Source organism: Seriola aureovittata, chromosome 5 (genome assembly GCF_021018895.1).
Source record: "Seriola aureovittata isolate HTS-2021-v1 ecotype China chromosome 5, ASM2101889v1, whole genome shotgun sequence".
NCBI lineage: Eukaryota > Metazoa > Chordata > Actinopteri > Carangiformes > Carangidae > Seriola > Seriola aureovittata.
The window spans coordinates 28,750,731-28,773,647 of NC_079368.1; the positions used below are offsets into that span (position 1 = coordinate 28,750,731).

The window sequence follows — 22,917 nt, forward strand, 5'->3', positions numbered from 1 at the left end:
GAAGGATGTGACCCCTGAACTGGGACACAGCTATCCAAACTTAATGCACATGACTTGAGCGTGATGAGTTTTCTCATCTAACTGTATGAAAAAATGCAAACGAGCTCATTTCTCACAGTGTTGAACTTTTTCCTAGAAGCACATCGTGTTGTTTCTCGTTTGTTTTTGAATTGTCGTGTCCATCATGTAAGAACTTTACCTTGTAGCACCGGAGAGATGAAACATCTCAGCACAGAAAATGTTTTGCGCCGGGAAACCAAAAATGTAAATGTTGTAGTGTAAGGTCAGCGAGGTGCAGGAGCTGCACTCTGCACGTCAGTAAGTGCTGGTGTGTGTGTGTGTGTGTGTGTGTGCTGTAATTGCTGCTATGTGCTCTTGAATCTTGGGTCAGAGCAGAACTTCAGGTACCCCCCCCCCCCCCCCCCCCCACACCAACCCACCCTCCCGTTAAACAACCACAGATGTTCTGGGAGGCGAAGGATTTCACCGAAGAGTCAGAAAGGAAATATTACGACCGCTAATGTGTTCTCGTGGCGTTAAAAAAAAAAAAAGAATCCAACTCCAGGCCTTTTCTGTGGGTTTGGAAGCTGAGGAGACACACGTCTCAGCAATCTGCTTTCATCCGCAATTCACGTAAGTGCCTGGACGTGGGGTTTTTAATGCCACGAGAGCTCATTAGCGGTCGTGATATTTCCCTTCAAAACCCTTCAGCCTTTGTTAAAGACTCATCAGCGGCTGCTTCCACACACAGACGGGTTTCTGGCCCACACTCCCTCCATTAATCATCACGCCGGCTGCTCCGTGTTTGGAGAAAACCCGTCACGTGGACATGATGTCGGTCTGAGTGTTGAGCGCTCGAGAGGTCCATGGTTCCTGTTCTGTTGATTGTCTTTCATCGCAAGAGGCAGATTTATTCAGCGGATACTCTGCGTTTTTATAAGTTATCCTGATGGTTTTTAAAAACGCGTCGACAGCTCGAGTCGTTTACTGCAGAAGTTTATAGTAAAGTTCGTGGCAGCGCTTCCCAACCTTTTCCAACTTGAACTTCTCAAAAATGTTGGCGGCTCGCATCTGAACGCAAACGATACGAGGGCCAAATAATATCACTTGTCGATTCAACCATCTGTCTCTTAATTCTTCCTGTTGCTAACCACATTTCCATTTTAATACTTTTTCAGTTTTTCTTATATAATTACGTCTTTTCACCAAAATTGTACCGTTTTACAGCTGGTTTGTGGCCCACTTATAAAACCTTCACGGCCCACAGGTTAAGAACCGGTGGTTTATGGGATGTTTTCTACCTTTAATCCTTCAGATTCAGTAACTACATACGGTAGAGGTTACAGAACAGGTGCAGTACAAGCAGCTGCAGCGATGATGACACGTTTCTTTCTCTTGTGCACATATTAAACCTGTTGTTTTTCTTCCCTTTCTCTCTGTCTGTGATCCACCAGGATGAGGGTGAGGTCATGGGAACAATGCAGGGAGACGGGTGTGGTCCTGCTGGGTTTCCTGACGCTGGCGGTGTCTGTGGGGAACCTGTCCACCAGGGGGCTGCAGGTACACAACACACGCCGCTAATGAAGAACGCTAAAATACGGTCTGTGTGCAGGGAGTTGTTGTGTTGGTGGTTGTCTAACAATCGATTCTGATGTTAATTCATCAGCTCATTAAATACTGTTTTGGTGATTTTGGTCAAAGACGTCGAAATGTTACAAGTTAAAACTGGGATAAATTTGGCTGAAAATTAAATTAGATGAAAACTAAATAAGTAAGTTAAAGTGTATAGGTGTGTATGATAACTCAAGCGCACTAACACGTCTTCAGCTGTGACGTAAATCACAGTTCAGAGACAGTTTGCTGACCTGGTTCCCAGGACGTGGGACCCAGGACAGCGAACACACTCCCCCCTGGTGTTGTTCAGCAGTGGTGCCGTGCTCAGGACCCGAGGGGCCCAGCAGGTGTTTAAGTATTCTAGGTATCTTTATAAAAGATGTCCTCTGATCAGTGCTGCGAGGAGCTAACCTCTGGACCGGCTCGTGATCAAATAGCTCTCTCTGATAATCTTCTGCTGGACCGGACGTCACAGTTTGACCGTTAATCACCGGTGCTGGAGTCTGGGTGAATGTAGGTTGTGACGTCAGGTGACAGGTAGAGATACTGACGACAGCTTGACGTCGACATTTGAACATGTGACCAAAATCCAACAACTTATTTTATATTGTAGCACCTGAAGGTTTTAATGCACAGAATTACTTTCTGTACTTTGAGTATTTGTGTTTAAATAAGTTAAATATTTTTTCCGTCCTTTTCTAATTTATATCTTGTTCAGCTTTTCCTTGTGTTTCCCGCCTGTTCTCGGGGCCGGGTCGCGGTGGCAGCAGGTTTCCCAGCTCCTCCTGGGGGTCTGGTCCTTATCGAAGCGCCACTACCGCCACTGCTCCAGGTGTCTGAGCTCGTCACCTTATCTCTAAGGCCGCTGGTATTCACGATCTCATTCACTCGGCCTCGACACAAAGCTCACGACAATAGCCGAGGGTTGGAATGTAGATGGACGTGTGAATGGAAAGCTTTTGCCTTCCGGCTCAGTGGCCACATTACTGCTGACGCTGCACCGACCCACCTGTCCGACTCACGCCATCGCCGCTTTTATTTTTCTTCCTTCAGTGCGGGTTGACTGGACTTGTCACAGCCGCGGGGCCTTTGTCCAAAGCTTTCTTTAAAAAAAGACTTTCAGTAAAACAGATCAAAAAGGGTTAAAAAAATAAAATTAAAATATTATAAATATTATAAGGTGTTAATCTGAGCCGTGTGATGAACAGATTGATCGTCCCTGACTCTCTCGTGGTCGCTCTCTTCTTCTCTCTCTCTCTCTGTGCTCATCTATCTCCCCCCGTCTCTCTCCCACTTACGCTCTCTGTCTGGTATTTCCAGCGTCTCTCGCACCTTTACAAGGAGCTCAGCGCACATTCCAGCGGTCACTCTGATGAATCTGTCTGAATGAAGGGACGCAGCCATCGGCCTGAATTAACGCTGCTCCTGCACATCAGGAATGTGTGAAATGTTCTTCACACGTTGGAGCTCCAGTACAAAAACCCTCTGACGTCCGTTTACCGTGACTCTGTTTGGTTCTGACCGTCCGGTCTTTTATACAGTGGAACCAGAGTGCCGCTGAAACTATTACAACTACTGCTGCTGATGTTCCTGATACAACAAGTACTGGACAGAGGCTTGTACTGACTCCACTTCTGCTGCTGCTGTTTGTGTATCACTCCCAAACATGCTATTACAACTACTACTAGCGTTTCTGCCACGACTGGTCTCAGTTCGTCTCGCTTCAAACGCACTGGAAACTGTCCATGTGTAGTGTGATTATAGATCAGCTCTAGCTTCTATATTAATACTGTGAAAGTATCAAAGCCTCAGTCCACAGAGAAATGCACACAGCCTGTATTCAGAAACTGAGCCTTAAAACCAGCCGTCAGGACTTCTGCAACTTTGTGATGTCACAACAAAGCAGTCACCAAGCCCCGCCCACCTGGACCCACCATCCAAACCTTGCAGGATTTGGTTTCTCTGAGTGTTTTTACCTGAAATCTGCTATATTTTTATTGGATCACTCAGAAAACAGTCAGCCAATGGGATATAAAGTTTATAAAGGTTAAAGTTTGTTTTTGTGTGTGTGTGTGTGTGTGTGTGTGTGTGTGCAGGAGGACGGTGTGGCCTCCAACAGTCTGGAGGAGGAGCTAGAGGTGACCACGTACTGGTGGGGGGAGTGGGCCAAGTGGACAGCCTGCACTCGTACCTGTGGAGGAGGAGTGATGTCACAGGAGAGACACTGCCTCAAACAGAGGTCAGTCAGTCTGCGCGCACACACACACACACACACACACACACACACACACACACACACACCCCTTTCATAAACTGAACATTTAGCTTTTTGCCTGCAACACTCTCTGTTCTCTTGATCAACTTTCTTTTCCACCACAAACATCTTGCTGCTAATTAGTGAACAGACTTGAACATCAGTGACACCAGCTGTGACAGGCCTGCTGTGTGTGCGTGTGTGTGTGTGTGTGTGTGTGTGTGTGTGTGTGTGTGTGTGTGTGTGTGTGACATTATGACAGTAACGACCACAGAGGTCATATTTAATATTCTGGCAGGTGTTTATGTGTCTCTCTCTTTGTCACCACGACAACGCCACAACCTGCCAGACACAGTCACCGAACTCTCCAGGTGCGTACTTGAGATAAAAAAAAAAGATGGGCGTGGTCTGAACCACGAGTACCGAGGGGTCATGAGGTCAGCGTGTTGACAGGCGTTGCGGCTGCTGCGATGGTCTCTAGTTGCCATAGTAATAACATCGTGATGGGACGTCTGTGTAGCCTCTGATCTGCAGTGTGTGTCTCACACGGAGCATCTGACTGTGAAAAGTCCCAGAGCGAGATCTATTGATACAACACTCATCAATCTTCATGCAGCTCTGGGTCGACGACAGACAAACGTAGTTCTCCAGATGTTTAACTCCTTTAACCATAAAGGTTTGGGTTGTTGTTTTTGTCCCCACAATATAAATAAATCACATATACACATGTAACTGCCGTTCACCCACTTATACTGTTATACACACATACATGCACAAACACACACCGTTAATGCGTGTGTGTGTGAACATGCACCTTCTACGTGCACACACATGCATCACATCATAAATATACTGGATTATTTTTCAGGACAGGAAACAGAATATAAACTGATATTAAGTGGAACTTGAACATTGACCTGCGTCTTCTCTTAAATTGTAGATTTGTTTCACAGGTTAGTGGATTCATCATGTTGAATTATCCTGAATATTATTGTTTTTCTCGTTAACTCTTTAATTGTTTGTTTTGTGTCCAAAGAAAGAAAGTCGCTGCTGGGAAGGACAACATGACCTGCACAGGAACTGCCAAGAAATATCACCTCTGCAACACTAAAGTGAGTCACACACTTTCCCATCGCGTCATCTCACCTCTGTACAAAAGCAAACACAGTGTGACAGACTCCTGAAAACCGTCCCTGACAAACGCCGTCTCTCTGCGTCCTGCAGGACTGTCCTCCCACAGGGCGGAGCTTCAGAGAGGAGCAGTGCTGGTCCTTCAACTCGCAGCTTTACAATGGGAGGAACTACCAGTGGAAACCTCTGTATCCTGGTAATAATCCTGGTTTCCCCCAGTAAACAGACCGGAGGTGAAGGAGGTCTGAGCCGCGGCGTGCTCTGACACCGGCGCCATCTTTTGCATGTTTAAAGCAAATATTGTTATTATCTGATAACAGACAAAAAAGCTCAGAAAAAGTGCCGCAAGTAGCTCAGACAACAACAGAAGTGTTTCCAGGGGAACCAGGCTGGGACGCAGTTTTTAGTGTCTTTGTCAAATTGATGAATTCTTTTCTTGAGCTTGTTTGTGTTTCGTCTGTTTGCATGTGTTTCCTTAAGCTGCGGTGCTTTGAGCTCTCAGGGCCACCGTACTTCTTTTAATTAGGAGGAAACCACGTCTCTCTACTCTCTCTTTGCATTTTACCCAATTCATCTCCTCTCGTCCTCCACCTGCATTTCATCCCTCCATCCCGACACTTATCAGTCACCGTCTACACTAACAAATAAAAGCCAGCCAGGTGAAGAGTCCAAGCACAAAGGTGAGAAGCGAGACGCAGGCGAGACACGAGGAGTTTGACTCCAACAAGCTCCAACATTTAATTCACTGACATTAAGTCCAATGACTGTGCATGTGGAGTCCTTGCTCTTTGTCTGCTGTAAACGTGATGAGGAAACATTCACCTGTAGTAAGACAGTCGCAGCAGGAACCAGCAGCAGCGTCCGTCAGAATGAACAGGAGCAGAGTAACAGTTAGGAAGAAACAGTCCAGTATCAGTGACCTTTGACCTGTGCTCCTCTCTAGACGACTACGTTCACATCTCCAGTAACCCGTGCGACCTCCACTGCACCACGACGGACGGCCAGAGGCAGCTGATGGTGACGGCGCGGGATGGCACTTCCTGCAAGTACAGCAGCTACCGCGGCGTCTGCGTGGACGGTAAGTGCGAGGTGAGTCCAGCTCCTTATTTACTTTGTTTTTTACGACGCAGTAGAAGCGACGGAGGCTGAGATGATTTAATTCATTCCCACAACGTGACGATCAAATGCTGCAAACGCCGAAAATCCAGTCAAAAGAAAAAGAGACGGCGATGATCCCAGTGCCATGAACTCTGTGAAGACACGCTGCAGTGAAGTTTTCTGACTCAGGATTTAACCTGGCGCCGCCTCCTGTCACCCTCCATCAGCTCTGATGTTACACATTACTCACGTTGCTCTGCAGCGTCTGTGTGACGAGGCTGAAGCAGAGTGAGGGAAACAGAGCGACTGTCTGTTTGTGTTTGTGTTGCGAACGCTTGATCCTTTTCAGAATCGCGGCGGATGCACGACACCAGGAAGTCTGTCCGTGAATCCGAATGTAAAAATACGACATGTAGGAGCTGTGATGAATGTGTCAGCGACACAGAGACGCATTCTCCTCAAGATGAATCACTTCCTGTCTCACTTGATCTTTTTATCATCTTCCAAAATGATCTGATCTCATCGTAGAAAATATTCACTGCTTCTCCATCATCGCATTCCTTTTTTAAAATGTCATCCTCTGTACTTCCACTTCCTGCTTTTTGCTGCTCAGCCAATCGGATGTGACGGGGTTCTGTTTTCCTCCAACACCTTGGATAAGTGCGGCGTGTGTCAGGGCGACGGCAGCAGCTGCAGCAGAGTCACGGGAAACTTCCGCCGCGGCGCCACGACGCTGGGTGAGTTCAGTTCTGTCTCCAATGTTTTATATCATTCAGAGGAAAATGAAAATGAAATTGAAAGATGATTAAGGATGAAAAACTAATAAAGAATAAAAAGGCACAAGGATTAGAGGTTGAGGGAGTCGGGGAACGGTTGCAACACTTTTTACATTTCTCAGTCGCTCAGAGACAAACCACCTGTCTGCTAATTACCCAAAGCATTTAGAGATGATTACATACGAAGAATCATTCACAATATTTATTTGAATGGAAGAATTCAGATGTTGTAACTGACCCCAAACCTGCGGACGCTTGGAACATGTTACATTAAATTAAATTTCACTCATTAACTTTTAATTTTTGTCTCAATAAGCTTAGTATTCTGAAGATATGCATTGTTTTACAATAACATGATACTTTATTTATTTATTTAATAATATTTATCAAAGTTTTGTTTAGCATAGACCACAGACCTACCTTCAGTCAAAACAGACACAATTCATTTGTTTTATTGCCAATAATAAACAGAACAGACAAATATATTATAACAGGACGAGAGTCCGACAAGATGATTCCCAAAGTTACAGTTACAGTAACTGGTCGTCAGGACAACAGGTGCTAGCTAAATACGCTGACCTTGATACATGCTAACCGTGTGATTTAGAAATCAACAAAGCAACGATTCAACCTGAGTAAGTTTTGATTGATTCATAAAAAGACAAAAATGCGGCTCATCGAAAAAATGACTTTCATAACTCCGGAGCAGTTTGTGGAGGGGAGGGTGTAACTGAGCATGTGCTTCCATGTCGTCAAGGTTACTCTTTCATCACTCAAATCCCCGAGGGATCATGGGACATCCAGATCATTGAGAGGAAGAAGTCGGCCGATGTTCTGGGTAAGTGGACGTACTTCCTCTCGTCAGAGTCTAAACTCAGAACTCTCTTTTTAAATGTCTGCTGTCGGTGTCGTTCCTCAGCTGTGACCGACCAGGCGGGAAACTTCTTCTTTAACGGCGCCTACAAGGTGGACAGTCCCCAGAACTTCCACGCCGCTGGAACCGTCTTCAAGTACCGCCGGCCCATGGACGTGTACGAGACCGGGATCGAGTACATCGTCGCCAAAGGCCCCATCGACCAGGCCATCAATATTCTGGTACAACCTCCTCCCTCCATCCGCCTCTCTCACTTTAATCCACTCACTCCTCACTCACCTCTTTTCTTAGATTTCAGAATTCATACTTATTTTTGAACAAATATTAAATTATCTCCTTTTATTCTCAAGTAAAAGAGGAAATACCAGAAGAAGCTCCTTCTGTTGGACCAACAGTGTGTGTGTCAGGAAAGATTCCTGCTGTCTTTGAGATCTGATCTGACAGATATTATTTTGTTGTCCAGTTCAGTCCACTCGCAGCAGCTGTGGTGGGTTTAGTGTGACAGTCGTTGGACGTGTCACTTCCTGTGAAGGAGACGTTTGACCCCTGACCTGCGCCCGCCTGCCATGTGCACGTGTATGAGTGGCACAAACAAACTCCTCATTGCTCCCTAATATTCAACTGATTCTCCAAAACCCTTTAAACTCCAGAAACAAAGGAGAGTTGTTGTGTTGGTCTTGGCAGGCAGAGTTGGATAATTGTAAATTAGGAAGCCCAAGAATTTAAGCTTTAGGCTGCTGCTGTTAACTCTTAAACCTTCTAAAGGTCATTCTGACAAAGACTGCTGACTCATGAGGGGGAGGAGGCGGGAGGGCTGCCAAAATATTTCCTGGCAACAAGCTGCTCATGTGTGATTAAAGCAGTGATGGAGCAGCTGAGACTGTGAGTATCGTCTCCTTTATAACAGTGAAAAAGACCGAGATGTAAGTGAAACGCAGACGCGGCGGTGAGTCCGAGTCCAGGTCCTGGATTCTGACAGCGGACCTGGATCCATGTCCCACTCCAGGTTGGATAGGTCAGATCTCTCTGCAGGACGCTGGAGCTGGAGGTGATGAACAGGACTCGGCTCCATATCTGGAGAAACAAGCTGCACATTCAGAAACGATGCCGATTAAAAAAACACGAACAAGAACAGAAACACGCTGCACCCCCAAAACAAATGCAACAGAAGAAACGCTGCAGATCCAGACAACGTCCTCTAGGGGGGGCTCTCAGTGGAACCCCTTCAGCATGAGCTTGACTTGGGTTCTATGTGAAGAAATAAGGGACGACGACAAATTGCGGCATTTTATTTTGAAATATGGGACGATCCTGTATCATATACGGGACAGGTGGCAACCCTCAACGTGAGCTTCGACCTGAGAGGCCAGTATTTGTTCTTTTTTACATTTGGCCGTAAAGAGCTACAGAAAAGTAGTGAGCGTTAGCGTTAGCATTAGCTTATTAACAGTCTGTGTTCCAGTGAGAGCTCCCCCTACAGGCCTGCAGCTCTAACGGGGGGTTGTCTGGGTCTGCAGCGTGTTTTCTGTTGCACATGTGTTTTTGTCTTTGTTGTTTTTTCATTTGTAGCACGTTTCCGTTCTTGTATTTATTCTTCTATTTTCCTATGTGATTTTGAAGCTGCATGATTTCTGAATTTGCAGCTGGTTTCCCCTAATGTAATTGTTTTGGGCCGCTGCAGCGTTTGCCCTCATCAGCCACCGTACTTTAGTGAGCGAAGGTGCCCGCCATGTAACACCGAACCCAGTTCGCTGCATGACAACATGAACGTTCTGATGTTTTAAGTCCATATTGAAATTAAACATGAGATCTTATTGTTTGGTGTGTAGAAGTGTTGATGTGAAACCAGCTGATCTGGTCCTGGTTTTGTGTCTCTCCTCTCTTCACTCAGGTGTGGAACCAGAACGGTCGCACCCCGTACATCACCTACGAGTACACCGTCCTCCGGGACTCGCTGCCGCCCATCCCCCCTCCCCCCGTCTACACCGGGTCCGACACCTCAGCCGGTGAAGTGTCCGTGGAGATGGGGACTCTGCTGTCCCCTAACGGCAGTATCTACGACCAGGCGGCCCCTCAGGGCCCGCTGGAGCCGGCGGGTGGAGACGGGCAGAAGGGCCAAGAGACCAATGAGGTGTATGAGGAGACGGCGGCCATCGACTGCGACCAGGACGGAGCGGCTGCCCCAAAATTTACAGGTGGGACCAGAGTTTAAAACAAGCCTCACAATTCACATATTAATACAGAGTGACAAGATAATATAAAAGCTGAGAAAATGCAAAAAAATGAAAATCTAAAGATGGAATCAAAACGTGTGAAGAGGAGGAACTGCTGCAGGAAGTGAGACGCTGACGAGCCGTTTGGTCTTAATGAAGCGTTCATTTATTTTAAAAGACCATAATGCTTTGTAAAATAACAATATTTTAAATGACAAAAATTGAATTGTAATTTAAATAATATAACATTAGATAACTGTAGAACAGAAGAAAATGCAGTAAATGCGTAAGAGACTCTTGAGTGTGCGCAGATTCTGTTCTTCAGAAGAAATCCCACATAAGAAAACACGTCAGAGTCTTCGTAAAAAAGTGCGTAAGTAAGTGGGTTTTAAAGAGACGTTTCTTCTTACGAATGGTTGGTGAATGAGCTTAAGCTAATAAGCTTCTTAGCTAGAACGACCCGGAGCTGAAGATGAAGATCTGAAGTTTAAATCGATGCTGTTTGTTCATGATTGTAACATGAACATATTAAAACATAAATACAGATCACGCCAGCGGCTTCATACTGCAACGATGGATCATATAAACATATAGAATAAATATGTTGTTACATATATATAAATTAAATATGTATCTTTAACATATATGGCTGCAACATTTTATAATATATAAAGATTCATGTGTATTTCATATATGTTATAAACTTATATCTTCATGTTTGTGTTTCTGTATATTTGATGATAATATTTCATCACTCCTGATGTAGGGACACAGTATATGTCACATATTTCATGTCCATATGGGAAAAGCTTTGGTGTTCACCACAACCGCCACGACACCAAGTAATGAAGATTAGCACTAATTAACACCAGGAGTGTCGCAGTTTGTGCTAAATAATGACGTGTGTGAGCCTGAAGAGAAGAGAGAGATAGATATGAGAAGATATGAGATAATAAGATGGTACGTGTCTGTTTCCTGGGAAGGAAGAGAGAGGAAGAGAGTGAATCAGACAAAATGGGTCAGATGGTGAAGCCGCTCTCTCGGCCCTGACGTGTGTGCGACGGCCCTTCGGAGCTGTGCATTATTCATGCTGCGGACACATAAAGAAGATCAGCGGCGGATGAAAAATTCAGCGTTTCGTGGTGTTTTTCTCCTTTAAAACAAAAAAAAAAAACACAGCTGCATCACCAACATGAGCGGTAATGGCCTTTTCCTGCGGGCTCTCAGCTCGCTCAGCTGGCGGCCCGGGCCATTACACCGGCGCGGCGGGGCGGTTGAGATGAGGCGGAGAGGTGGTTAAAAGGCTCGCCATACGTTTCCCTGCACAGGCTGACGTCACACCGCAGAGCAGAGGCTGAGCTCATCCTGCCGCCTGTTTCCTCCCTCCTCTTTACATTTCCTGAAATAATTTAAACTTAACAAACCAGCACAGGCCTGTTCATCAACCACACATTTCCACAACAATCAATACTCGTCCGAACCTGGAGTGTGTACGAAGGGAAAAGAAAAACAAACAGTCCGGACTGAAGCGGCAGATGAAGGAGGAGCTGGTGCTTTGATGTTGACGCTGCAGATGTGGAGCTGATGAACATCTGTCATGATATTGAATCGATGCGGAGGTCGCTCTGCAAGAGTTTGATGCAACGTTCAGACGCAGAATGAGCTTCAAACAGGCAGGAATACTATTTACTTTTATTAGTTATTGTATTGATTGTTTATTGTAGCAGCTCGGCTCGGTCCAGATGTTGATCGTTATTGTGTTTAGTAGTGAGACGACTGTTCGTGTCGTTTCTCTGGGACGTTCACTGCCGTATATATGTTGCTGTTTTGTTGGTCGGTCTCTGAAACGCATGTGGTGAATAATCAGACTTTTATTGTGAAAATACAAAAGAACAGAAAGAGAATCAGTCTCTCTCTCTCTCTCTCTCTCTCTCTCTCTCTCTCTCTCTCTCTCTCTCTCTCTCTTGCTCGCTCACATACGTGTGTGTGTGTGGAAACCTAAAGGTATCTAACAGGCGGTTCGTGTGCGCTCTGTGACAGTCTTGCCGGCGCCACTGAGGAGCATCAACGCCTCTCAGAGCGTCTGAAGAGTCACAGAGACAGAACGTGTTGAAGGGCTGTTGTGTCTGATCACATTAGATCAGGTGGACAGGTGGACAGGTGGACAGGTGTACACAGGACACACAGAAACAGGAAGCAGATCGTACTTTCCTCTCCAAGCTTTGCTGAACTTTTCCACCTGTGTCCCTCAGAAGGAAACAGCAGTCACACAGGCAGCACGGCCAAACCCCCCCCTGCTGGTGGACCCCTGGATCCAGGGCCGGACTCCCCGAACCTGATCTGGAGGGTCCTGCTGGACGGTCGGATCAGCCCCGACGAGCTGCTCATCAACATCTCGACCAATCAGCTGCTGACGGGGGGAGACGGCTTGTTCTCGTCGGAGCTGGGGCCGGTGGACCTGAGCAGCCTGGAGCGAGACTTCGGCGGGAACGAGACGCTGGAGTACACGCTGGGCCGCAAACGCAACGACAGCGGAGAGACCGTCTACCAGAACAAGACGGTGCAGAGCGGCGGGAGGAGCTCGGGCCGCTCCAACAGAACCAGGTAATCTGACAGCGGGCTCCTCCGAATACAACCTGAGAGACAGGAAGTAAGACAGGAAGTAAGACAGGCAGGAAGCAGGCTGCGAGGTCAGTCAGAGGGAACACAAGTCAAGTGTGAGACAGGTAAACAGACAAGCAGGGAGACAGAAAACAGAGCAGGAAAACAGGCAGCAAGACAGGTTGAAATCCAGGAGACAGGTAGACAAACAGCAAAGAGACAGACTGGTACACAGGCAGTGAAGCAGTCAGACAGGTGGACAGGCAGTAAAGCAGGTAACCCAATAGATAGACAGGCAACAAGGCAGACAGACAGGTAAATATGCAGAGAGTAAAGCAGGTTAGACATGCAGGGAGACAGACAGGTGGACAGACAGACAGGTGGACAGACAGACAGGTGGACAGACAGACAGGTAGATCTACAGGCAGGTAGATCTCAGACAGGTGGACAGACAGACAGGTGGACAGACAGACAGGTAGATCTCAGACAGGTGGACAGACAGGTGGACAGACAGACAGGTAAATATGCAGAGAGTAAAGCAGGTTAGACATGCAGGGAGACAGACAGGTGGACAGACAGACAGGTGGACAGACAGACAGGTGGACAGACAGACAGGTAGATCTCAGACAGGTGGACAGACAGACAGGTAGATCTCAGACAGGTGGACAGACAGACAGGTGGACAGACAGACAGGTAGATCTCAGACAGGTGGACAGACAGACAGGTGGACAGACAGACAGGTAGATCTCAGACAGCTGGACAGACAGACAGGTAGATCTCAGGCAGGTGGACAGACAGACAGGTAGATCTCAGACAGCTGGACAGACAGACAGGTAGATCTCAGGCAGGTGGACAGACAGACAGGTAGATCTCAGGCAGGTGGACAGACAGACAGGTGGACAGACAGACAGGTAGATCTCTGCGCTGTAGAGCAGGTTTTGTATTCATGGTATTTATAATTCATGTCGGCCTCTCGCTCCGTGTCCAAACACAGCTCCACCTGTCCTGCAGCCAGCTGCTGTAAAACGCCTGATGACACGCCCTCTCCTCCGAGAGACGGAGAGAGAGAGGAAACGAGCGGAGCAGAGGAGCGGGGGGGGGGGGAGGGGGGGGTAAACTTAGAAACAAATAATTCAAGGTATTTGCAAGAAAAGTGAAAAATATGATGCAGAGGGGGAAAGAGTGCTGTCAGACTGCAGTCACCTCTGGGGAGAAAATAATGTGCGGGAATCAGTCTGGCTTACACGCAGGGAAGCCGGCGAGGTATAACTCAACCTGCCTGTGATTCTCAAATAAACGTCTGGCGGCGGCGGCGAAGGGGGGGGGGGGGGGGGGGCTGGGGCGACCCGTGTTATGACAAGAATGTGCACATGACTTTTATGTGATGTGATGAAAAAACAAAGTGCGTCTGCTGGGATGCAGGCTGTGAATCAGCTGTCACACTGTGGTCTGAGGCCTGTGTGTGTGAGCGTGTGTGTTTGTGTGTGTGTGTGTGTGTGTGAGTGTGTGAGCATGTGTGTTTGTGTGTGTGTGTGTGTGTGTGTTTCAGGCTCTGTACTACACTGGGTATCCTTAAATGTCCTGAAAACATTTCTGAAGATCTACCTGGAATCTTGAGAGGTTAATGTCTGTGTGTGTGTGTGTCTGTGTGTGTGTGTGTGTGTGTGTGTGTGTGTGTGTGTGTGTGTGTGTGTGTGTATGTGTGTGTGTGTGTGTGTGTGTGTGTGTGTGTGTGTGTGTGTGTGTATGTGTGTGTGTGTGTGTGTGTGTGTGTGTGTGTGTGTATGTGTGTGTGTGTGTGTGTGTGTGTGTGTGTGTGTGTGTGTGTGTGTGTATGTGTCTCAGGGGGAATCAGAGGCTCTACCAGAAGAACCTGAAACTGAGCGCTGCAGACATGTATCGCTGGAAACTTTCGTCTCAGGAGCCCTGCAGCATGACGTGCTCCATAGGTACCTACACACACACACACACACACACACACACACACACACACACACACTCACAGACACACACACACACACATGATCGCGATGTTGTCCGTCCCGTTCGATATCTCTGTAGCAGCTTGAGGGAATTTTTTCAGACTTGGCACAAAGATCCACTTGGACTCAAGGATGAACTGATTTGATTTTGGCGGTCAGAGGTCAAAGGTCAGGGTCACGGTGACCTCACAAAACACAGTTTTTAGCCTTGTGAACACCTTTAGAGGTATAAAACGTTCTGTATAAATAAACCTTCCCTTCCCCAGGTGTGTCAAAGTCCTTCGTCTCGTGTGTTCGATACGACGGCGTGGAGGTGCACGACATGTACTGCGACGCTCTGACCAGACCGGAGCCCGTCCACGACTTCTGTATCGGCAGAGAGTGTCAGCCCAGGTAGAGACCGGGTCCCGCTCAAACTACATAACAGTTGTAAATGCTGAGTGTACCTGAGACAGAAGCTTGACCCGAGCTGCGCTGATGTTCAGGTGGGAGGCGAGCAGCTGGAGCGAGTGCTCCAGGACCTGCGGGGAGGGGTTCCAGTTTCGTCAGGTGCGCTGTTGGAAGATGCTCTCTCCGGGCCTGGACAGCTCCGTCTACAGCGACCTCTGCACCATGGCCGACCTGGAGAGACCCGTGGAGAGACGGGCCTGCAAAAGCCCCGCCTGCGGCCCGCAGTGGGAGGTGGCCGAGTGGACCGAGGTACGTCACCCAGCTGAGAGAGGGGGGGGGGGGGGGTTTCACGTTTACAGTACAGCACCTGTTTTACTTTGCTCCACTTTTTAATTCAGACTTTTTTTTTTTTTTTTTTCTTTCTTTTATTTGCTTTATTTGGATTTTGGATTTTTGACCGAGTCTCGAGTCTGATTCCGAGACGCTGCTGCTCCGGTCAGACTCTTCACAGACCGGGACGTGACTCCCGGGTTTGTGAAGCACAAAGAATGACTGACGTGTACAAACACAGTCACACGTTCAGCTGCAATCAGCTGTTCTCAGTGCGTTTAATATTTTCTTGTTTATTTCATCATCACATCTTTTGTAACTGAACATCATGAGTCACTTGTATTGAAGGCAAAATATAAACAGAAAACATTTATTATGTTTTTAAACCTGAACTTTAAGTTGCTCTTCAAACATGTTTACGACTCTGTTATAATAAATATTTAGTTTAACTTGGTTTTCCCACATTAAAACTGGGTCTGAAGCTCGTCTCCTCTCACTTCCTGATTGAGAAATGTGGATCAGGCCTTATGCCCCGCCCACCACCTGCTTGCTCCAGGTGGACAGGTGAGAGAGCAGAGAGTATGAGGATGGTTTGAGGAGGTAACATCAGAGAGACTCAGTCAGACCCAGACTCTCTGTCTGTTGAGACCAGAACCAGAGACTAGCAGACGGGTCAGAACGGGGTCTTTAAAGCAGGTAACACACGAGCACAGGAACATCAGCTGTAAGGCTTGAATTTGGCAGCACAGCTACTGCAGTTAGTTTGTTTTTCAGCTTCCTGCCAAGGCAACAATTAATATTAAATATTAAATCTACTAAAAGTTTAAACGACGTCTCTTCAGATTCTCCAGATGTTTGTTTTCTTGTCTCTTTCAGTGAATTTCAGACTCTTTAAAAGCAAAAACTTTGCCAAGTGGCTCCAAACGAGGTCGACTGCAGCAGCACGTCATCACACTGACCGTCTGATAACTAACTGTGGCGTCTCGAGCCGCTGCACGTCGGCGGCGTCTCTCTGTTGGTAACAATCAGCCTGACTTGTCCCTGTGCGTCTCTCCTCCATCCAGTGTCCTGCAAAATGTGGCCGCAAAGCCCAGGTGAGCCGCGACGTCCGCTGCTCCGACGAGACCCGACCGTGTGACCCGATGACCAAACCACCCAACGTCAAAAACTGCACCGGTCCGCCCTGCGAACGCCACTGGACTGTGTCTGAGTGGGGGCCCGTGAGTGTCTTTATATACACGACATGAGGGACTGTCTGTTATGCTCTTTATTAACTCTCTCTCTCTCAGTTACGGTAGATCTGGACACAACCACCTTCTTCTCCCAGTCAAGGATTATTCTTTAAAAACTTTCCCTTACATTCAAACACTTTTTCCTCCCTCTAATATTTGTGAGATTGATCCGGTTGTTAGAGAAGGAGCAGCTCGACTCTCCCAGCTGTCTTTGCTTCAGTGAGAAAGTAACTGTTAAAAGTGCCACAGTGTGAATTTATGTCTTTTATTGTGTTGTACAGACAAATGTAGTTTCTGATGTTCCATTCAAAGTCAAAGTCTGGAAACTTTCAGGTCTAATTTACAACCGTGGAGCCAAACCTGGAAAAACCAGGCAGAAGCACGAACGGCTGAGAGACGCTCTCTGCACACTGTAAAAATACAAATTCCCAAAGCTCCAGCTAATGTTAGGTCAGATAAAAATGACCGACTGCGAGCGTCTGTCAGTACAAAGTGATGGACCGGTTGACAGGCCTGCAGTAAATTTGTGATGGTGATATCATGTCCTCTGTGTAACATGTTGTGAGTCCTCTAAGTCACGTTTGATTTTATTTTGAAAGGTCAGTTTATCCAAATCCGGACAGAAGCAGTTTATAGGTTCAGATGCTCCACAGTGGAAATGTAATATATGAACATATACTGAGTTTACAGTGGTAATAATACACGAAAACTATTAGAAATGTCATATATTGACATTTATATCCAGCCCATACAATTATATATGCTTATGTACAATATGTAAGCTTATATTGTAGATGTATGTTACATAGATATACATCCACCCCACAGCCTGTCAATATGTGTTGATATTATATAAAGTTCTTAGAACACTTTCCCAGAATCAAGTAAATTAATAATCATATATAATTCCTATATGTATGTTGTTTTAATAAACTTGTATACATAAATTAAATATATATTGTTAGCACAAATTTGTTACAGCATATAAGAATTTAATATATGTATTAAACATTTCACTTTTGATATACGGTTATAGACTTCTATATGTGATAATATTTCCCCTCATAACGAACATATATGTTAACATGACTCTTGAGATATTAAATATCTCTCTGGGATGTGAGTAGAATTTATCTAAAAAGAAAAAAGGCTTTTGGTTTGACTTTAAAAGCGCCGTCCTGAGCAGGTAGGTGTGTCGTCGATGCTGCAGCTGATTCCTCACCGCTGACGACGAGCTGACGAAGTCTAAACACGTGTAAGACTGAACATAAATACTGATGGCAAATGTTTCTACTTCATTTTGAATCTGTTTATGAGGTTTCGCAGTTTGTATATGAGTATGGGAGATAAACAGGAAGCGGCGTCGGCATGAAGAGGCCGTCAGGGTGCAGGGACAGCACAGTCAGATCAAACACTGAACTATGTGAGGATGACGTGTGCAGAGACAGCGAATGCTTCTATAACAGCCAGTGTGTGATGTGGAAGGATCCTGTGATGTTATCTGAAATGACTGTGACAGGAAGTGGTTTTTGCGGCGCCACGTGACGTGACCCGATCTGCCTTTAACGTGACGTTACATTTGACTCTGAGCTCCATGACAAAACTTGGCTCAAGGAGACGGTCAGGGAAACCGAGGATGCTGCTGCTGCTGCGAAGATTTCTCATGATGTCATGCTTTCTGACCTTTGACCCCTTTTGTCGCTGCAGTGCTCGGGGTCGTGCGGCCAGGGGAAGATGCTGCGTCACGTGTACTGCAAGGCTCCGGACGGCCGCGTGGTCCCTGAGAACCAGTGCTCTGCGGAGAACAAGCCGCTGGCCGTCCACCCCTGTGGGGAGAGGGACTGCGCTCCACACTGGCTGAGCCAAGACTGGGAGAGGGTGAGGACTCAACACTGTAATACACACAGTTCATTAACTAATTCATTATTTGATTGTCACTTAACAATAAGTCTCTGGTTTCAGCTTCTCAGACGTGAAGATTTAATGTTTTTCTCTGTTTTATGCGACTAGAAATTAGATCTTTGAGTTTTCGACTGATGACGTCTGTATTTCCCCGAGACATTAAGGAAAAAATAATAAATAATCATTAACCCACGTTGGAGTAATACTGAAGAAAACTGGTGCACTCTAATAAAATATCATGAAGATATGTGGCTGCCAACCTAAATAAACAATGATTCAAATCACACGTCAGAGCCGCTCTGTCAGATTCAGCTCATCTGAATCATCAGTTGGACTCAGGGTGAAACCGGAGGCTGCAGAGGTTTTAATGTCCCAAAAACCATCTGAGGTTCGGACAGAGTGCTCGTCACTCATGTTTGGTACCTGCCAGGCATCACTACCTAGCTTAGCTTAGCATTAGCATCAACCAACAGCAGTCTCCAGATGTGGAAGTAAACACTAATGTTAACTCTTGTCTCTATCACATCTTTTCTTCTACTGAAGTTAGCATGCTAACCAGCTAGCGACTGACTGTAGTCTCCAATCTGCCCTGAAGACGAAGCGTTGCTCAGTTATATATATATATATATAGTTATATATGTGAAAACATATTTATGTACAAACAGAAAGAGAGGCTAAGTGCTAATTAGCAAGGCAAGTATAACAGGGAGAATTACAAATACGTGTGTTAAAAACAAAGAAGCAGATAAAAGGAAATTAAACTAAGAGTAGAAATCAAAGATTAAAGCTGCTTTATACAAGTTTGTGTTGAGTAGAGTTTTAAACTGGGGCCTGATCTCCTCGGGCCTCAGGACACTCCTCTTTTAATCTTATAAACCTGCATCAGCTGAGAGTGAGAAATGTGCCCCTCGTGGTGTGTTCAGGGGATTGTGGGAAGGTGGTAATCTAAAGACCCACACGCTGTTCATAGGAGTTTATATTTTTAATTGAATCACCTCTTTAAATAAATAAATCAATTTATCCTTTAAACCTAAATACTGGGTTTAAATACATGGGTTCTTCCAAATCAGCGGGAGTGCGTTTCCGTTCAGTGACGAGGAATCCACTGTAACTTTTATTTTCCCGCCTCCTAGTGTAACACGACCTGCGGTCGCGGCGTGAAGCGGAGGATGGTCCTGTGCGTCGGCATCAGCGGAGGAAAGTTCCAGATCTTTGATGACAAAGCGTGCGGAGGCAGCGAGAAGCCAGAGGATGAAAACACCTGCTTCGAGAGGCCGTGCTTCAAATGGTACACCACCCCCTGGTCCGAGGTGAGTTCGCCTTCACACCTGTGTCAGCATAATGACTCCACATCTGTAGCTCTAACAGCTGGCTTTAAAAACCGTTCACCTTGCTCCTTGATGAAGAGGAAGAATCAGCCGTAGACCCAGACTGTGAGTCACAGGTTCTGGTGTTCGGCCACATCGCATTTCAACTCCTAAATTGTGTCGTAATAAATTAGGGAAATATTTTATGATTCAGGAATATTTACAAAAAGATTTTAATTTGAAATATGTGAAAAGGGGAGAAGAAGAAAAAGCAGAAGCATCTTTTTAATCTTGTACATTCTCTCTCCACCAAGTTTGCAAACATGTTTATTCGTCTTCAGTCGGGACGTGGGACGGAGAAATGAAAGGTGTGTGACGACTGTGTGTCTCCTCAGTGCACGAAGACGTGCGGCGTGGGCGTGAGGATGAGGGACGTCAAGTGTTACCAGGGCAGAGAGCTGGTCCGAGGCTGCGACCCCCTCACCAAGCCGGTGGCCAAACAGACGTGCACCCTGCAGGCCTGCCCCACTGAGCCGCCAGGTGAGGCCACACCTGGGAGAAATGAAAAAGCCCAAAGTTTGACTTGTATACACTTTGACATTTGGAATTAAAAGGCCTCCGCTTTCTTGATGCTTTTCTTGATGTTTTTAGATTTTTCTAGATTTTTTTAAATGTTTTTTGATGTTTTTTTTATTTTTCTCAATCATTTTTTATTTTTCTTGATGCTTTTCTTGATGTTTTTAGATTTTTCTAGATTTTTTTTGATGTTTTTTGATGTTTTTTTTATTTTTCTCAATCATTTTTTATTTTTCTTGATGCTTTTCTTGATGTTTTTAGATTTTTCTAGATTTTTTCTTGATGATTTTTGATGTTTTTTTTATTTTTCTCAATCATTTTTTTTTTCTTGATGTTTTTCTTGATGTTTTTAGATTTTTCTTGATGTTTTTTGGTTTTTCCCGATAATTTTTGATGTTTCTTGATGTTTTTATTGAGGTGAGCTGAAAAGGGGGGATTGTTTTTGCTACCTGAACTTGTGGCTTCAGATTTAACTGTGGTGAAATGCCTTTGTGTCCCAGATGAGAGCTGCCAGGATCGTCCCTCCACCAACTGCCTGCTGGCCCTGAAGGTGAACCTGTGCAGCCACTGGTACTACAGCAAGGCCTGCTGCCACTCGTGCCGCGCCGTACGACCTCCACCCTCCTAGTCCAGGACACCGCAGCCTCCTCCCTCCACCCCGACTCTATAACTCCAGCATGAGGAAACACATGGGTACGTTTGTGCTTGTACAGCAGTTACTGTGAATAATGAGAGGAAGATTAAGAGTTGGAAGCGCTTATTTTTATTTTTTTCTTATGAAGAAAAACTTCCTCCACTTGGATTTATGTTTCTCCCTTCGTCAGTTGGAAAGTTTAAAATCTTGATTTACAGACAAAGACATTTTCTTGTTGATGCTTCATCAACTGCAAAAGAAATTTTATTTGGATTAAACAGAAAAAGAACTGGTGAAGACTGTAATATGTTAAACAGCTGATGATGATGAACCAGTCACAGACACACTGTGATTTCAGGTGGATAGTTTCTCTGTAAAGACTCTGCACAGCCACACAGGTGTTCATCACTCTGCACAGGTTCAAACTGCATGGATGGATTCTTACTGAATTCAAAGCACTGAGGGACGGAGGTTGTGAAACCTCTGAGCAGTGTGTTTGGGACAGTGTGTGTGGACAGGTGAAAACCACCTGACTGGGGAAAGGTGTGGTGTGTCAGAGTGTGTGAAAACACCTGTGAGGGTGTGCGGGGCCTTTACTGATGTGACCGCAGCGAAAGCCGCGGCGGCGATGGGACGAAATGACCTGCAGTAACCTTTCAGCCGGCCACTGTCTGAGCTGACGGGGTGACATCACTTCGGTCGTAGGACGAAAGAAAGAGAAAGAAAAATTTAAAAACCAACATGTAACAAGAAGAAAAACAAAACAAAAAGATGGCAACGCTTTATTTTCAGTTTCTATTTTCAGAGGAAGTTTCCTGGGAAGAACAAACGATACGAATTATAGGAAAAGTAGGAAAAATAGGAAAAGCTCAATTTAAACCCAAGTAAATTTATTTTCCAGGCCTGTTGTTTCCTAATAAAGTGTTGAACCAGCTGCTGTTTCCTTCTCAGTCTGGAAATCATCTCCTGGTTTCAGTAGGAACCGACCACAGAGCCGCACGTCTCTTCTCCAGCCTCATGTCAGAAAAATAACTCACCTGTGTGATATGATGTTTGTGTACGTCTGAGGGCTGAAGGTGGATTCCACATTTTAGTACGTTCATCGAAAACTTCTTCCCAGGAACCTTCTTAGAAATTGGAAAATGATGCAACAAGAGGCGTCACTCCCACGCTCATTCTCGTCCTTCAGTCTTTCATGTTACAGTTTCTTTTTTCTTTTTTTTGTTTTCATCATATCTGAACCATGAACCGGTTTAAACAGTAAACGCTGATAATTTATCACTTGAATGTTTCAGCTCTGATAGAAAATCTTCCTCTAACAACACGTGGAGTTGGAGTCAAACCTCCGTCGTTAGCAGCTCGCTCTCCTTGTGTTCATCGCTGCAATGAAAAGGTCTATTAAATTATTTCTCAACTGAATATACTGCATGGCTAGAATATTTAATACAGATACTGTTTATGAAATCTTATTTAATTGTGTTCCAAGTTTGGTGTCTGGCATGGCCCCAACAGGAAGTAAAAAAAAAACAAAAACAAATGTACATTTCCATTCCACCCCCTGTCGTTTGGCGCCGTGCCGGCACGCCTGCAGGCTGTGGAAGCATATTTATTAGTCATAGCACATTTTCATTAATCGTGACGCTCCTGATGCCAGCCGATGGTTACTCATCGGTTCAACTGATGCCAGTTCTGGTCTGTGTGTGTGACGGAGGAGGAGGGAGTAGAAACAAACACAGGCAGAAAGATTCCTGACACTTGAAGTATGGTTGAAACGTATTCAGACGTGTACATGTATGTCTCATTTTTAACTATTGTGTACTGTGTTTTTATATAACTGATACCTCTTTGTACAAAACGTAAGTATGGAGATTGTGTACTGTTGATAATAAACTGAAAAGCTAATGGTACTGACTTGTATTTCAATTAAATAACAGTTCAAATGAACGTTTGTCGTCTTTGTCGTTTTTTATATGAACTGGGGGAGAATTTATTTTAACCAGGAT

At 45.6% G+C, this 22,917-nt stretch overlaps 1 protein-coding gene across 3 annotated transcripts in view; it reads left to right on the forward strand.

Annotated features, from left to right (window-relative positions):
* The window catches only part of adamtsl2 (ADAMTS-like 2), a 31,403-nt gene extending 8,545 nt beyond the window's left edge, over window positions 1-22,858 (forward strand). For 2 of the 3 annotated variants that reach the window (XM_056376505.1, XM_056376506.1), the window contains exons 2-19: window positions 1,455-1,560; window positions 3,711-3,853; window positions 4,905-4,980; window positions 5,093-5,195; window positions 5,943-6,088; window positions 6,711-6,834; window positions 7,631-7,711; window positions 7,793-7,968; window positions 9,639-9,942; window positions 12,213-12,564; window positions 14,407-14,510; window positions 14,810-14,936; window positions 15,029-15,242; window positions 16,328-16,483; window positions 18,203-18,373; window positions 19,531-19,707; window positions 20,100-20,244; window positions 20,781-22,858. In XM_056376505.1, coding sequence (XP_056232480.1) covers window positions 1,455-1,560; window positions 3,711-3,853; window positions 4,905-4,980; window positions 5,093-5,195; window positions 5,943-6,088; window positions 6,711-6,834; window positions 7,631-7,711; window positions 7,793-7,968; window positions 9,639-9,942; window positions 12,213-12,564; window positions 14,407-14,510; window positions 14,810-14,936; window positions 15,029-15,242; window positions 16,328-16,483; window positions 18,203-18,373; window positions 19,531-19,707; window positions 20,100-20,244; window positions 20,781-20,908 — 2,833 coding nt within the window. In that variant the 3' untranslated portion in view covers window positions 20,909-22,858. Of the gene's footprint in view, window positions 1-1,454; window positions 1,561-3,710; window positions 3,854-4,904; window positions 4,981-5,092; window positions 5,196-5,942; window positions 6,089-6,710; window positions 6,835-7,630; window positions 7,712-7,792; window positions 7,969-9,638; window positions 9,943-12,212; window positions 12,565-14,406; window positions 14,511-14,809; window positions 14,937-15,028; window positions 15,243-16,327; window positions 16,484-18,202; window positions 18,374-19,530; window positions 19,708-20,099; window positions 20,245-20,780 lie in introns of those variants that run through there. The other variant, XM_056376507.1, reaches the window with a different exon arrangement.
* Window positions 22,859-22,917: the final 59 nt, after the last annotated feature.